This window comes from Pholis gunnellus (assembly GCF_910591455.1).
Source record: "Pholis gunnellus genome assembly, chromosome: 9".
NCBI classification, from domain to species: Eukaryota; Metazoa; Chordata; class Actinopteri; order Perciformes; family Pholidae; genus Pholis; species Pholis gunnellus.
This window is the reverse complement of record NC_136535.1, coordinates 15,079,247-15,093,563: the sequence shown is the minus strand read 5'-3', so window position 1 is coordinate 15,093,563 and position 14,317 is coordinate 15,079,247. Positions and strand designations below refer to the sequence as shown.

Here is a 14,317-nt window from a genome sequence, read left to right as displayed (position 1 = left end):
AGTTTGCATAAAAGATTGGGACGAAACTAAGTCTCCAGCTGTTCTGACACAAATAACAACAAACCAAAGCAGACTATTGACACACATAGAGGGTGAATATTTCTGCAATTATATAGAAATAAAAGTATAGTATGCCAATAAATTGTCATTGTATAGAATGCCAAAAAAGTTAAAGTCTTACTTTAGTATGCCATAAAAATGTGATAGTATATAATAAATTTAAAAAAAGCATATAGTAGTATCTTATAAAAACATCATAAAATATGATATACTATGTCATAAATACTATGTCTTAAAAAGGTAATTGTATAAATGGTATTAAAATATCCTAATAAAATGTTATGACATAGTATGTTATGAAAAAAAGTCATGGTAAAGTATATCATAAAAAGTCATAGCATATACATCAAGAAACATTTCGTAAAAATTTAACAAATATGTTATAAAAAGTGATAGTGTAGTACATCATGTACTATACTAAAAGTAAAAGTATAGTATGTCATAAATAAGAAATAGAAATGTGTCGTGAAAAATGTCATAATACAATATGTCGTAAAAAGTTAAAAACAAGTCATTATTTAATATCGTCAAAAAATCGTTTAGCAATAACATAAAAAATGTTATATTATAGTATATAATAAAGACCTAATTAAAAGTTATTAATTAGTATTTCATAAAAAGTCATTGTACAATGTCATAACAAAACTCATGAAAGTCATCCCAAAGTAAGTCATAAAAAAGTCATGTTTCATAGTCATAAAACAGGAATAGTGTAGTACATCATAAAAGTCACAGTGTAAAATGTCACAAAAATGTCAGTGTAGGGTATGTTATCAAAAAAAATGTCATTGTATAGTGTGTCATTAATAAGTCATAGCATAGTATTCTCATAAAAATCTCATTAACAAATCATAAAAAGTAAAAGTATAGTGTGTCATAAAGATTTCATGGTATAGGTATATTGGTGAAGAAAACCCCTTCATAACATCTACTGATGTCAAGAACACTCTGGAGGAGGTAGGAGTGCCATTGTTAAAGTCTACAATCAAGAGACGCCTTCATGAATCTAAATACAGGAGCTTCACAGCAAGGTGCAAACCTCTGGGAACACTGAAGAACACTGAAGGCCCGATTTAGACTTTGCCAGAAAACATCTGAAAAAGCCCGACCAGTTTTGGAACCAGATTCTTTGGACAGATGAAACCAAGGTTAGCTTGTACCAGAATGACGGGAAGAGAACAAAGTGTGGAGAAGGAAAGCAAAGCACATCATCTGTCTAACATGGTGGAGGCAGTGCTTTGGATGGGCATGTATGGCTGCCAACGGAACTGGGTCACTGGAGTTTATTGATGATGTCACAGAAGCAGCAGCAGGATGAGTTCTGAGATGTATCGAGCGAAAACTATCAACTCAGATTCAGCCTCATGCTACTTAATTGGATGGCGCCTCACAATGCAGATGGATTACGACCCAAAACATACTGCGACAACAACCCGAGAGCTTCTCAAGGTAAAGGAATGTGATATTCTTCAATGGCCGAGTCAGTCACCTGATGTCAACCCAAGCGAGCAGGCTTTTCACTTACTGAAGATCAAGCTGACGGCGGAAAGACCCACAAACAGTAATAACAATAAAGGCCTCGCAAAGCACATCCAGGTTAAAAGAAACCCTGCGTTTGGTGATGTTTATGGGTGCCAGACTTCAGGCAGTCATTGACTACTATACAACTATTACAAATAATGATTACAGTCACAATTATGTTTGTTTCACCAATTACTTTTGGGCTTCTGAAAATGTGGGGGACGGTGTAAAAATGGCTGCAATTCCTAAACGGGTAATGTGATATTTTCGTTACATCCATTGAATTAAAGCTGAAAGTCCATTGGAGTCGTGTAAAGAGGCAAAATTAGAAAAATTGTGTCACAGTCCAAATACTTATAGCCCTGACTGTATGTTTTAAAAAAAGCCATATTATAGTATGTCAGAGTAAGTTTTAAAATATTCATATAGTATGTAGAAATAAGTCAAAAATAGCTATAGCATAATCTGTCAAAAAAAAGATGTCATGAAGTCATAGTAAAGCATATCAAAAGAATGTAATGGTGGAGTGTGTCTTAAAAATGTCAAAGCATAGTGTCATAATATAGTTTTAAAAGATGTCAAATAGGTCAGTGTAGGATGTCATGAAAAAGTAATTAAAGTATGTCATAAAAAGTCAAGTGTCATAAAACATTTCATAGAAAGGTCATAGTATAGTAGGATAGGAAATATGTCATACAAAGTGCAATACATCACAAAAATGTCAAATTTCATGTTATGTCACAAAGTTGAGTTTTCATAGTCGAGTATGTCATTAAAAAGTCATAGTATGTTGTAGCATAAATGTCATAAGAATTCAGCATAGCGTCAGAAAAGTGATTGTATCGTATGTCACGTAGCAAATCATAAGAATTTCATAGAAACAAACAAGATCTGGGTGATAAAATAGGTCATGAAAATGACTACTGTTATAGTACAGTATGTCACAACAAAAGTCAGTTTAGTATGTGTAAACAAATGTGATAAAAAAGAATTCACAGTAATTTGCTAAAGAAAATGTCACTAAAAGTCTTGCTTGTCCATCATGTAGCAAATTAACAACTACAGCGACGAGAGACCTTCTTGTACTTGAGCAATAACTAGTTACAAAAGCCGGCTACACTGGTTCCTTTGTGTTACTTTATTCAGATTTTTAAAGACATAGTACAGCGTCCCAACTGTTGGGAGAGATTTCAAAATAAAAGCAGTCTTCGTGATACAGGTCAATTAATCAAGGTTTATTCAAGAACAAAATGAGGGGAGGAGGGAACAGCGGGAGAAGTTCAGGGAAAGACAGAAGTTTATTTTATCAACACAGAAGATACATTTATTCAAACGGCCCATAACCACCCCCGTAATAAAACAGTATGCACACTTAGGTACTCGTTCTCCATGAAAGCATGCATTAGTTCTCCATCGTGTAGAGATTTGTCAGCAAGAATCCTTGGGTGGCCCTTTACATTCGCCGACCGTCTACTTCTAAATCTCATTTACAGTGGAGGAATTTAGCATGACGGCTCTAGGACAGGAAGAGGGCCACGGCCCCTCATAGCTGGAGTCGAGTTAGCGTTACCCTCCTGTTAACGGCCATTATTACGTGTCCCTTCAAGAAGAACAGCATCGTCTCTTTACAGGACAGGTGAAGACTAGTTACCCAGGTGTACTAAAAGAAAAACACCACTGCTTCTCAAAGTCATTGGCACAAAGATTAAGAGCAATGCAGAGAACATATCATCATCAAATCATAAGTGACAACTGATTCCCACCCTAGCACAACAACAACATCTCTGAGGATTTGGAGGAGGGATGATTATGACGTAGCTGGTCCCTATGGGCCCTCTTCACAGCAGCCATTGTGACCCGTCAGGGCCGGGTAAACAGGTGTAATTAATAACATTAATTATGGCCGTGCTGCTTTTTTAAAGGTGTGCCAGGGCCCTGGTATTTGGCAAGCTGGCTCACTGGAATGACTGTGACTCTTAATAGAATGAGAGCGTAATTAATTTGATCAATAAAACCTATGTTTACCCGGCTATGACGCGTCTAAATGGCTGCTGTGAAAAGGTCTCGTTACAGCGGGCCGAGGTTTGGCTGATTCAATCAGAGTACAGAACAAACTGTGCATTTAAGTCTGGTTCACAGAGTTGGGAAAGGACACCGTCTGAGACCGATTAGTACATGCAATCATTGAGAGTTCATCACATTACATGCAGTAATGGACACCCCATTAATTCTCTGTCAGAGCTTTGTATAGAACAATCCTGTGAACCGTTTAGGAAACAACAGGTTTGGTCTGGTGTAAAGAGCCTAGTAATCAGTTCTCTGGAGAGCTACAGCAGCATCTCATGCAGGAGACGACTATCAAAGGGTGAATTTGGGAGGAAGCTCAGCTAAATAAACAGCTTGCTGCTCCGTCTGCTGCTCCGAGTTTGTGTCTAGCGTGGAGAGAGAAGCGCAGCAGTACGGAGAGCTAGCCTAGCGCTGTGTGCTAGGTAGCTAACACAGACGAGTGGTAAGCTGCAGAGGACGTAAAGGGAGGAATGTGAAGAGGGGTTCTGGACAGCGATGCTTAGCTAGTACAGAAGCACATTAGTCAGCATGCATCACTTAATGCAAGTTCAACACACCTTGCCGCTGTTAAAGCACCCATTTACAGCAAAGAGGGGGAACCAAGAAGCCTGTGCTGGGCCTGAACATAGTCTACTATTGGACAGTGAACAAAAGGAAAATGGATTTAACAATTGTTAACAGCTTTCTCTATACATTTACCAGTTGTTCCTGAACATCAATAAATATCTTGTGAAAGTGTTTGCGTTGCCGTCTTGGGTGGTTGTCTGGTGAAGCCATGTTGGGTTGGTTATGCGAGGACCAGAACTGTGTGAAAAGGAGAAAACAAGAATAAATGAATACATTCGATTGGTGTCATTTAAAGTGTGTTTACAATAATAAGAGTGAAACGCTTACCACTGATAGCCTCCTGGGCAAAGTACTTGACATCCATGTCTGTGTCTGTGGCGAGCTTCTCCAGCACCGGCTTCACTTCTGTCTGAAGGGCACTTCAGGACAAAGAGGACGACAATTATTAAACAAACGTTCCCCCATCGCTCTGGAGAGAAAACACCCGATGACAAAGACAACATACTTGCTGTCGAGGACGGGGCCGATCTTCTGAAGGGACTTGGCCACGTTGAAGCGTACGTTGGCCACCTGGTCGTTGGACATCTTGAGGACCACTGGTAGCATCTGCTTGGTGGTGATGTCCTGGCCACACGCCTCTGACAAAGCCTGAGACACAATACAGATGGTCACCAGCCATTCAAAAAAACAAAACCAATACAGCTTTAGACACCACCTTTATGGGACGTTTAGCCCTTCAAACATGAGAGCACGTTCATGGGAAACGTTGCCGTTGACTCACATTGATGCAGAAGAGAGTCGTCATCCTGTGGAGGTAGTTGGGGTCGTTGGCCATGCCCAGCACTTTAGGCACGATGGTGTTCTGCGCCCACTCCGCTCCAAACTTCTCCACCAGCTTCATCAGGTTACAGGTGGCCGCCTCACGGATGGCATACACTAGAGTATGACAGTGAGAGGTGTTACAGTATATATATATATATATATATATATATATATATATATATATATATATATATATATATACATACATACATACACACACACACACTAGGGTTGTCATAATACCAAAATTATGACTTCGATACGATACCCGCCATAAATACGATACCCGATACAATACCACAAATACGTAATGAAAACCTGTCGTTCTTTGAACTCTTCGAAAAGTTCGGGTTGTCTGTCTGAAAGATGCTTTGCCATGTTTGAGGTGTTGCCTCCCTTGGTCTGTGTGGCTTTGAAACAAGTTTTGCAGACGGGTCTCTGTATGTGTTGTGAATTGTTTTGATTGTATAACATAATTAATATAGTTCACGTTTGTGTTACACTGTTTATGTTGTTAAGCTGTAGATGTGAGAAGCTTAAATGACCCGATTTACTTTTATTGTGAATAGCATGAAACAGGAAGTACTTTTACTTTGAAGAGCTAGGAAGTAGCATGTTACGTGCTTACGATGAGAATGACAGTATGAAGAAATCCACATGTCCCGAGTGCGAGAGCGCGTTCTGTTCACTTTATCAGTTTGTTATACGCAGTTCAAAAGTAAAGTGATTCCGTTCAAAGCCTGACGTGTCTTGGTCCTCAGAAGTCAGTGGGCTTTCCTTCACTGTCTGCAATGGAGCCAAAGTACTTCCAGATTTCACTTCTGGCATCTTTTTTTTCCCAACAAGCCGAGGACGGTCGGCAAAAGTTCCTGCACTTGATGCCATGTCTCCCCTGCGATGACTCGCTGTGAGTGAGTGAGCGCTGCCTGTTGCGTGTGTGAGCGCTGGGTAGCCCCGCCCACTTGCAGTCAATGCGTGCCGGCAGCATGACAGGAAGCGGAACAGTGAGTGCGCTCTGATCGCGCGCTATTTTAATAACTAAAAATATGCAAAATCCTATCGTTTTAACCTACGGGTACCGCGGTACCTTTTTAGTATCGATACACCGTGCAACATTAATACACACACACACACACACATTGAGTAAATAGTCACAACAAGATCCCTTTGTACCAGAGTCAGTGAGGGACAGACTTTGGGCTGATTTCTCTAGTCCTGTTTTTCTTTGGAGGGGATTATGTAAGGGTGGCACAGCCCTAACCCGTCATCACCAACACACACACACACACACCAACAGCATTCCAATGATGTAACCCAGTCGGCCCTTTGTCCTCAATAGCAAATGTGTGTCTCTCTCTAATTAGAAAACTTGATACTCTGAACATTGTTTTTTGGGAAAATGTTTCACTCAGAGTTTGAGCAGGGTGTGTTGTGTATCTCTACGGGTACACAGCTCTTCCAGGAAGTGAATATGGGGGATAGTCTCACAGAATAGTTTAAACTAGAGAGAAGTCCTAGATGTGTAACTCTTTTAACAACGGTATAAATCTACATCATCTGAACAGTATTGGTACTGATGCCACATTGTCTGCGTGTGTATGAAAAATGAGCAGATGTTATGGAGGTTATTGGGTTGTAAGAACAGAAATAAAACAGACAATATTTGGAACAATCTGAATTCATAGAATAAAAGAATATAGCCAAACTCTGTTAAAGCAACCCCTTGTAAAATGCACGTACTATGTCATGCCACAAAACAGTAGGTTTATATTTACAAGTTAAATTTGTTAATACCGCGGAAAACGTTGCCCATTAAAAGTGCCTTACCGTGGTCAATGAGCCAGGCCATACACAGGGTGTTGAGCTTCTCGTCAAAGAACTCCACCCCCTGAGAAAACGTGGACACATTGTAATCAGATTACTCTCGTGGACGTCTACAGTCAAATCATATTGGCAATATTTCTCAGTGCTAATTAGAAGACCTTCAAAACATTCTGTGTTCCTAGACCCCGCGACTCACCAGCTGTCCTGCCAACAGAGGCATGTACTCGATGATGGCGAGGCGGACCCTCCACTTGGCATCCTCCGCCAGCTCCACAATGGCTGGCAGCAGTGACTGGGAGAGCTGACGGATGCCGATCACCTCGTTCACACAGTCCAGGTTGGAGATGATGTTGAGACGCACCTCGGGGCACTGTGACAGAAAGATGAAGAGGAACGTGTTAATAAGCACATGGCAGCACGCACTTTAGCACAACTAAGCAGTTTGATATTTAATGCCGCATTCCAAGTACCACTGGAATAACAGAAATAATGGGTCTAAGAGGAGGTAATTAGGCTCTTTATGGACCTCAGGGAGCCCTTATATTACAGGAATTATAGGATAACGAACCTGCATACAGCAAAAAGTTGTTTTTGCCAATTACAGTCTGACGCATCTTGCAACACATTATCAATCTACAACTCCTTTATTAGCACACTTCATTATGATGTCTTTGAATGAAAAGCGGGCATTGCAAGCCTTTCAAAACAAAGTGAAATCTAATAGGACGGGCCCTCATCCTTTCCTAGCAGCTCCAAGTGTTTGAAGCATCATATTGTACAACTCTAGCTTCTATCTCAGGTGTAAATGTATCGTCTACAGCTAAGCTCCTTCAGTCACTGTAAACTAAATCAGACTTCCAAGTAGTTTTGTCAAGAACATTGTAACCCAGGTTTATATACAAGAATGGAGATACAACAGTAACACTTTGTAATAATTTAGCCAATAAATAAATGGCACGTCTGCAGAACATCCTCCACCGTACTCCCGTTAAACTGTCCTCGGCACCTTGAGTTATTGAAATGTGCAAGTCAACGCTGTCAGTTAGGACATAAATCCAATTAGACACTCTTAGTCTTTCGTTTGTGCTGTGAGGAAACGGGGCCATCTTTAAATAGGACGAAGGAAAGAAGCAATGGAAGAAATGACAGCCGCACACCTTCCAAAACATTCACATAAATATATGTCTAACCTGTCAAACGCGCGTCTAATCTCAATATGCAAATGTAGGTCATGGAGATGTATTCGCAGGAGAGGAGGCCATTGGGCCACCGTTGTTCCCGATGAACCGGTTCTTTTAGCTGATGAATGTCAACGTACATTCTTCCTTTAGAATCCAGCCTATTGTAACGTAATGCACATAACGCAACGCTCCACAAATACGCGTCTGTAACAGCTCTGGGAACAAATTCTTTCAAAACGGCATGTCTCATACCGACGGACACAAAAATAACTGAAGTGCAAACCAGACACACTAATGAAAGGATATGTCCAATTTAATTACAGAACTATACTAAAATGTGCTAGCATGACGTACTTTAACCACTGACTACCTAGATTAGACATACATACAATCAAAATCCATCTTGCAATATCGTATCTAGTTGCAACGTTTGTTTACACGTCCCTCTAGACACAGCAACCCCGTCCTCCAACTGTACGGCCTTGTCTGGCTGCCAGCTGCACCCAGTCTCCTCCTACCAGCCAGCTACACCCGGTGGCTGCAGCTAAGTGGCTTTACCCTCTCGCAGACGTGCTGATCCCCAAAGGCCAAAGAAGTTGGTAAAGGGCGGGCGCGTCACATGAAGCTTTTGTTGAGAGTGTTACCAAACTAAGCACCGCCTTAAGGGTTTCAAAAGCCAGGTGCGTAAAATGACAGAGAGAAACTGAGCCCGGCCATGACGAGTGTGCGTTGTCTTTACCTCGTCCTTGAGCTGAGCCAAGAAGAGAGGCAGTAAGTGCTCTATTGTGTTGTCCTTGCCCAGGATGGTGGACAGGCCCATGATGACGGAGGCCAGGGCGGACTTCACATGCTGATTGGTGTCTGAGACGAGTTCCTGGCGAGAGACAGAGAGAGCAGACAGACAAACAGTTAGGACAAAACGTATGCAGTTAAACATAAAAACTACTGCTGTGGGTCATATTCACAACACACTACAGAGAGGGAAGCTACAATCCACTTGTGTGTACTATACAATTTGAATATTATTAACTCTTACGTTGGAATATTTATTATGTTCATGGCACCGTGTCCTAACATATTTCAAAGATAACTGATCAAACCAATATAGAATTGTTTGACTGTCAGTTTTTAAGCTCCCTGTTCAGCTTTGTTTCAAACTTGATGCGTTAACAGGATCAGCAAAATCACCCCTTGTGACACTGATCTGTACTTATTGTATGAAATAGATTATAGATCCAGGAACTTCACTGCCACTTCCATTAGTGAATAAAAAAAAAAAATCAATTCTATAAGATTTGTTAATCAGCAGCACTACAACTGAACTAGTGTTGGACATAATCAACAGTGCCACCTGGTGTTCAAAATCAGACAGCTACCGGCACACAGACACCGTGTCTTACCTACTGTCTACCATCAACAGCCCTTTGTGGTGAGGGTGCTGTTAGGGGGCATCTTAATGCTCAGGAGGTAGAGCAGGACGTCCACTAATTGGCTGATGAATCCCTCGCTCCTCTACTGTGGATGTGTTTGTGGGCACGAGACAAAAACCCCAGTTGCTCTGGAAGGCTGTGCCATCGGTGTGTGAACGTGCATTACATTAGATCCTGACAGGTAGGTTGGCACCCTCTGACATGTGAATGTTGACATGTAGTGGAGTTTGAGTGGTCGGAGGACTAGAAAATGGCTTTATAACCATTTACCAATTACCGTCTTTGGATATCTAAATGTCTGCCGTCTCTACAGGTTATAGTCAGATCATCCTTCCTTTTTATTTTATTTAATTAATTTTCTGTGTATGTGAATGCTGTCTACTTGAATGGGTGATATACTCTACGCTGATCAAGAACATCAAAGCAAGCACACAGTTAATGAGTGTCGCGCTGTGGAAATATCTGCTAAATAGTTTGGCAATATGTTGTTTCACTCGAGATCTTATTCACGCATTTTGATTGTTATTTCGTTAGATTTGGCCGGTTTAAATATTCCACGCATCAACTGCTGAGATCTGAGCAAATGAAGTGAAGGAAAGCAAAGTACAGCTCGTTAAAGAAACTACAGTTTTACCACAGCTGGAAGATGAACCCTAACAAATCATAACTGTGTTGTAAATGTGCATTACATTTTACAGAGCAGCTTTTGTACTGTACTTAACCATGAGCACACTATTCTATGCAACTGGCAATAGACATTTTTCGTGTACACACTTTTAGTTTCCTATCTTTATGAGTGGTTGCTCATCAGCAATTGAGTCGTCACAACACCACATGTCAACTATAAAAAGATACGCCTCTAGTTCTTTTTCCATGCTCAAAGTGTTTTTTGTTCGACTGAGAGGTGCAGCAGCAGAGAAACGTCACAGTGTGGCAGACAGAACGGTGTACTTCTTACCTTGACACAGGGCAGAATGTGAGTCATGATGATTTGCTCACGACTGTCCTCTGGGAGGTTCTCACAGAACTCTAAAAAGAAAAGAAGAAGAGGAGAACATCATCAATAAAACATATGGAACCGACTGGACAAGACACGAAAACAAGTTGTTCAATTTAACACATGCAATTTTCAGTGAGTCTCTCTTCTGAAGGCAAATCAATGTTGAAATCCGCGAGTACAAATGAGATCCGCTCGTGGTTTTTGACATTGTTTTGCCTTCATACGGTCTCTGGTATTAAGGCTTTATTACCGTGTGTTCGTGTACCCACCTTTGACTTTGTTGGCGGCAGCAGCACGGACCTCAGCTTCACAGTCCTTCAACAGATTCTGGAAGGCCGGGACCAGATCGTTCTTGGTGATCTCTGGCCCGACTGCTTTCTGGAGCTACATTTGGAGAGAAATCAATACGAGTCAATAGCCGAATAAGCATGTGGGGAAAACATCGATCGAAAAAATAAACATGGATGAATTTTAGTGGAGGATGAAGAATAAAAGGTGGGTAATAAAGCTTTGCAACAGCCAACTATGATGATACTCAAAGTTTAGTCATTTAATTGAGTTGGTAAATTGGCTCCAACAAGAAGCTTACTTACATGCAGATTAATCTGCCATTAAGCCCGTTACAGCCTCACATAGCAAAGTCCTGAACGTAGTGCAACAGCCCGGTTCAGCACTACGAGTAGAGCTGGACCGATTAACTGGCTGCCGATTGTAACCGCACAGTTTTCAGCTGATCGGCCATGACTGGTCTCATATTTTACGTCGGCACACAGCGGTATCAACAGCTCAGTCACACACATCTGTGTAGAACTTCTCCAGCGTGAGTGAAGACAAAGCTCAGTTTAACACAGATGCATGTCTAATGCGAGAGAGAGAGCGAGGCACTCAGAGCAGACAGCTTGTCAAGTGAACAGTGCCCGTTTGTGAATAAAACACTGCAGGTGTGCACGTTCATATTTGTCAGGGGATGCAACCTAGGCTAGGTCTGATTAACAAAGATGAATCCATTAAAGAACACTTTAGTTGAATAATGCTGATTGACAAATTGTTGCACGACTATATAGTTGAATTAAAGCGGTCCTCAATTTGTCTCAAACTTAAGTTTAACCATGTCAGATGATATCCGTTGTAATAAAGGTTTCTGTGACATCTCACATGTCGCTTTGATTTACAACTGAACATTTAGCCGATAATGGCAGAAAATAAACATATTTACTGCGTTTTTGCCTTTCAGCCTGAAAATACAGAGATGTGATTTTTGGCCCAAAACAAAACAACGTTCCTCCCAGAGTCATGGACCCAACAGTTGGCTTAACAAAGTTGACCGTAACATTTAAAAAAATAGTGATATTAACCTAGAAAAATCTGAAATAAAATGGACCAGTGTGCACCAGTGAATGCATGTCATCTCTATTCATAAGAGTCTACAAATGTAAATTCACACATTATTGATTAAGCAATTGGTACCAAATTAATGTAAATGTCTTGGTTTCTCACACTTGTGCATGCCCTTTGTCTTTCTTGCTCTATGAAAAAACTAATATGTTCCATTCAGCAATAATATTACTGAAGAGAACATGCACAAGAGCAAAACCACGCAAAAGTAAATTACGAAAAAAGTTATATTTGCCAATGCAGAAGTACCAGCACTCTGGAAGTACTTGTTACAGCTTCACTCTGAATCCAACATCATGGAAGAGTCATGGAAACACTGAGCTACAATGCACTTGTTTCTCAATAGAAATGTTTGGCCAATGCTACATTTAACCAAGATTCCAGTAACGGGAGGAAAAATGTTAAGAGAAAGTCTGCTACTAACCTCGGAGAACTTGTCAGCCACCATGTAGCGGACCCTCCAGGATTTATCTTCTGCAGCCTGGCGCAGTGTTGGCATCACCAGAGACTCCAGGTCCTCCTGAGGCAGCAGAGTGGCAATGCTGACACAAGCCTCCACAGCAAGCAGCCGCACTGAGTCCTGATGGAGAAAGGTAACATGATCAATTTGGCTATTCCTGGGATTCACAGCCAGGTGGGGGGGATGCAGAACACAGCGTACAACAGCAGTTTAAACTGAGAAGGAAGACAACTGCTCGTACCTGCTCATCAGAGGCCAAAGCAGTGAAGAGGGAAATGATGTCACTTTTTACGTAATCCAGCTCCAGGACTTTGGCGAACTCCCCCAGTTTAGATGCTGCAGCACGACGCACCATCGGAGTGTCATCGGAGCACAAGGTGCGAAAATGCCTGGAGATAACCACAGACAATTTCATCAGAGAACACCGAATAAACAAACATGTTGAGAAGCTTAAAACAATCACGCCAGGTATTAAATTACTTACTGGCGGATCTCTGCTTTGACGGTGCTGGAGACACGGGGATAGCAGACGCTAAAGAGACCACAGGCAGATGTGCGAGAAGTGAACCAGTCACCACTGGCCAGCCGCTTGACCAAAGGCTCAAAGTGGACCTCCAGGTCAACTGGAGAATGCTCCTGAGAGATCTTGCGCAGGGACTCAACAGCTTTATCTCTGACGACGGTCTCCTCGACGGTAGCTAGGCTCTCCAGGGGAGGCTGTGTATCAAGAAGGAAGAAGACGAGATAGGGTTAATGTGCAACTATTCACAGAAACACATTTAGATTTCAGAAATGTCCATAACCCTAAACTGAATTCCTCATAAAAACAAGCAAAATTTCTCCGATGACTTACCAAGAGACAGTGGACATACTCTGGCCCCCCCACCAACATAGTGAAATTGCCAAGCTGCTCAGCCAAGGCCAAGAGCACCTCATCTTCGTCATAGATAGTGTCTAAGGGAAGAGGAAGAGTCATTCAAATCTGTGAACATGTATATTTATGTCTGAAGTTGTAATACAATGACTAATTCAACAGCTAGCAGCGATATAAAGTACAACACATTCAGCATTTTTCCACGTGACAACCTTAAAATAATTCTCTGGGTGAGAAGATTCACTTTATTACCTGTGAGGAAAGGAAGGAGTTCAGTGCGAGTCCTCTCAACACCAAGTGCCAAGGCAATAGTGGACAGCTTCTTGATGCTGTTCAGTCGTAACTGCAAGAAGACATCACAATAAAGTGTAAGCACGTTCAATAAACGGTGTCGATTAATGTTAGGCTTCACTGTACCCAGCTAACCTAGTTAGGAATTAGTAAAAAAAAAGGCATTTGAGGTTAACGTTGTAATCTTGGCTACAGTCCGCGTCTTCGCAACAAGTAACGTAACGTCAACGTTAATCAGCGCATCTAAAGATATCTGAATCGAAATGATAGCTTTACGGTTACATTAATTGATAAACTGGCAAATAACAGTGAACCCACTGCGGCCTGGAACGCCCTGCTGTTGTGATTGCTAACTTGAATCTGTTAGCTAGCATTCTGTTAGACGATGAAACCAATAGTTAACTTGTGTTACCAACTGACGTCAATTGCACAGCTTTAACATTGTTGTTGATAGAGCTACGCGGCGAAAAACACAAACGATTACAAGTTAACGTCTTAAATAATGACAGCAAATCAACTATATTGGCAGAACATATCTGACAGGCCTTGGTCGGGAACGTTAGCTTGCATATGTGCTAGTTAGCTTAGCGTTAGCTAGGGTTAGCTGGTAATCAGATGCGAGACTAAAATAACGTCACGTAAAAATGTTTTTACAGAACATTATAAAGGACGATTCAAGTGTTACTAACGTACCTGGACATCCTCATTTCGCAGTTCGTCAATGAGAACGGCGATAGGGTAGAGAGAGTCGTCTCCATCAGCTCCTGCCATTTTGGATATTGTTGCAGTTTCGAATGGCGCTGCTGTGTTGCACTACGGGGTTTC

The 14,317-nt window shown here is 41.4% G+C and overlaps 1 protein-coding gene across 1 annotated transcript; it reads right to left on the bottom strand.

Annotated features, from left to right (window-relative positions):
- Positions 1–2,801: 2,801 nt before the first annotated feature.
- Positions 2,802–14,317, bottom strand: ppp2r1bb (protein phosphatase 2, regulatory subunit A, beta b). The gene is made up of 15 exons (XM_079166166.1): positions 14,186–14,317; positions 13,454–13,544; positions 13,181–13,281; positions 12,812–13,044; positions 12,569–12,716; positions 12,292–12,447; positions 10,742–10,856; positions 10,431–10,501; positions 8,782–8,916; positions 7,058–7,231; positions 6,865–6,925; positions 4,997–5,151; positions 4,721–4,863; positions 4,543–4,634; positions 2,802–4,452 (listed from the first exon to the last, which is right to left on the bottom strand). The coding sequence occupies exons 1-15, from the start codon at positions 14,261–14,263 to the stop codon at positions 4,436–4,438; spliced, it is 1,770 nt and encodes a 589-aa protein (XP_079022292.1). The 5' UTR covers positions 14,264–14,317; the 3' UTR covers positions 2,802–4,435.

Coding starts and splice junctions, on each gene's coding strand:
- ppp2r1bb (XM_079166166.1), bottom strand. CDS start 14,263: ATGGCAGGAGCTGATGGAGACGACTCTCTCTACCCTATCGCCGTTCTC. Junction 10,857..12,291: donor TGGCTGACAAGTTCTCCGAG/GTTAGTAGCAGA, acceptor CTCCAAATGTAG/CTCCAGAAAGCAGTCGGGCC. Junction 4,864..4,996: donor CGACTCTCTTCTGCATCAAT/GTGAGTCAACGG, acceptor ATTGTGTCTCAG/GCTTTGTCAGAGGCGTGTGG.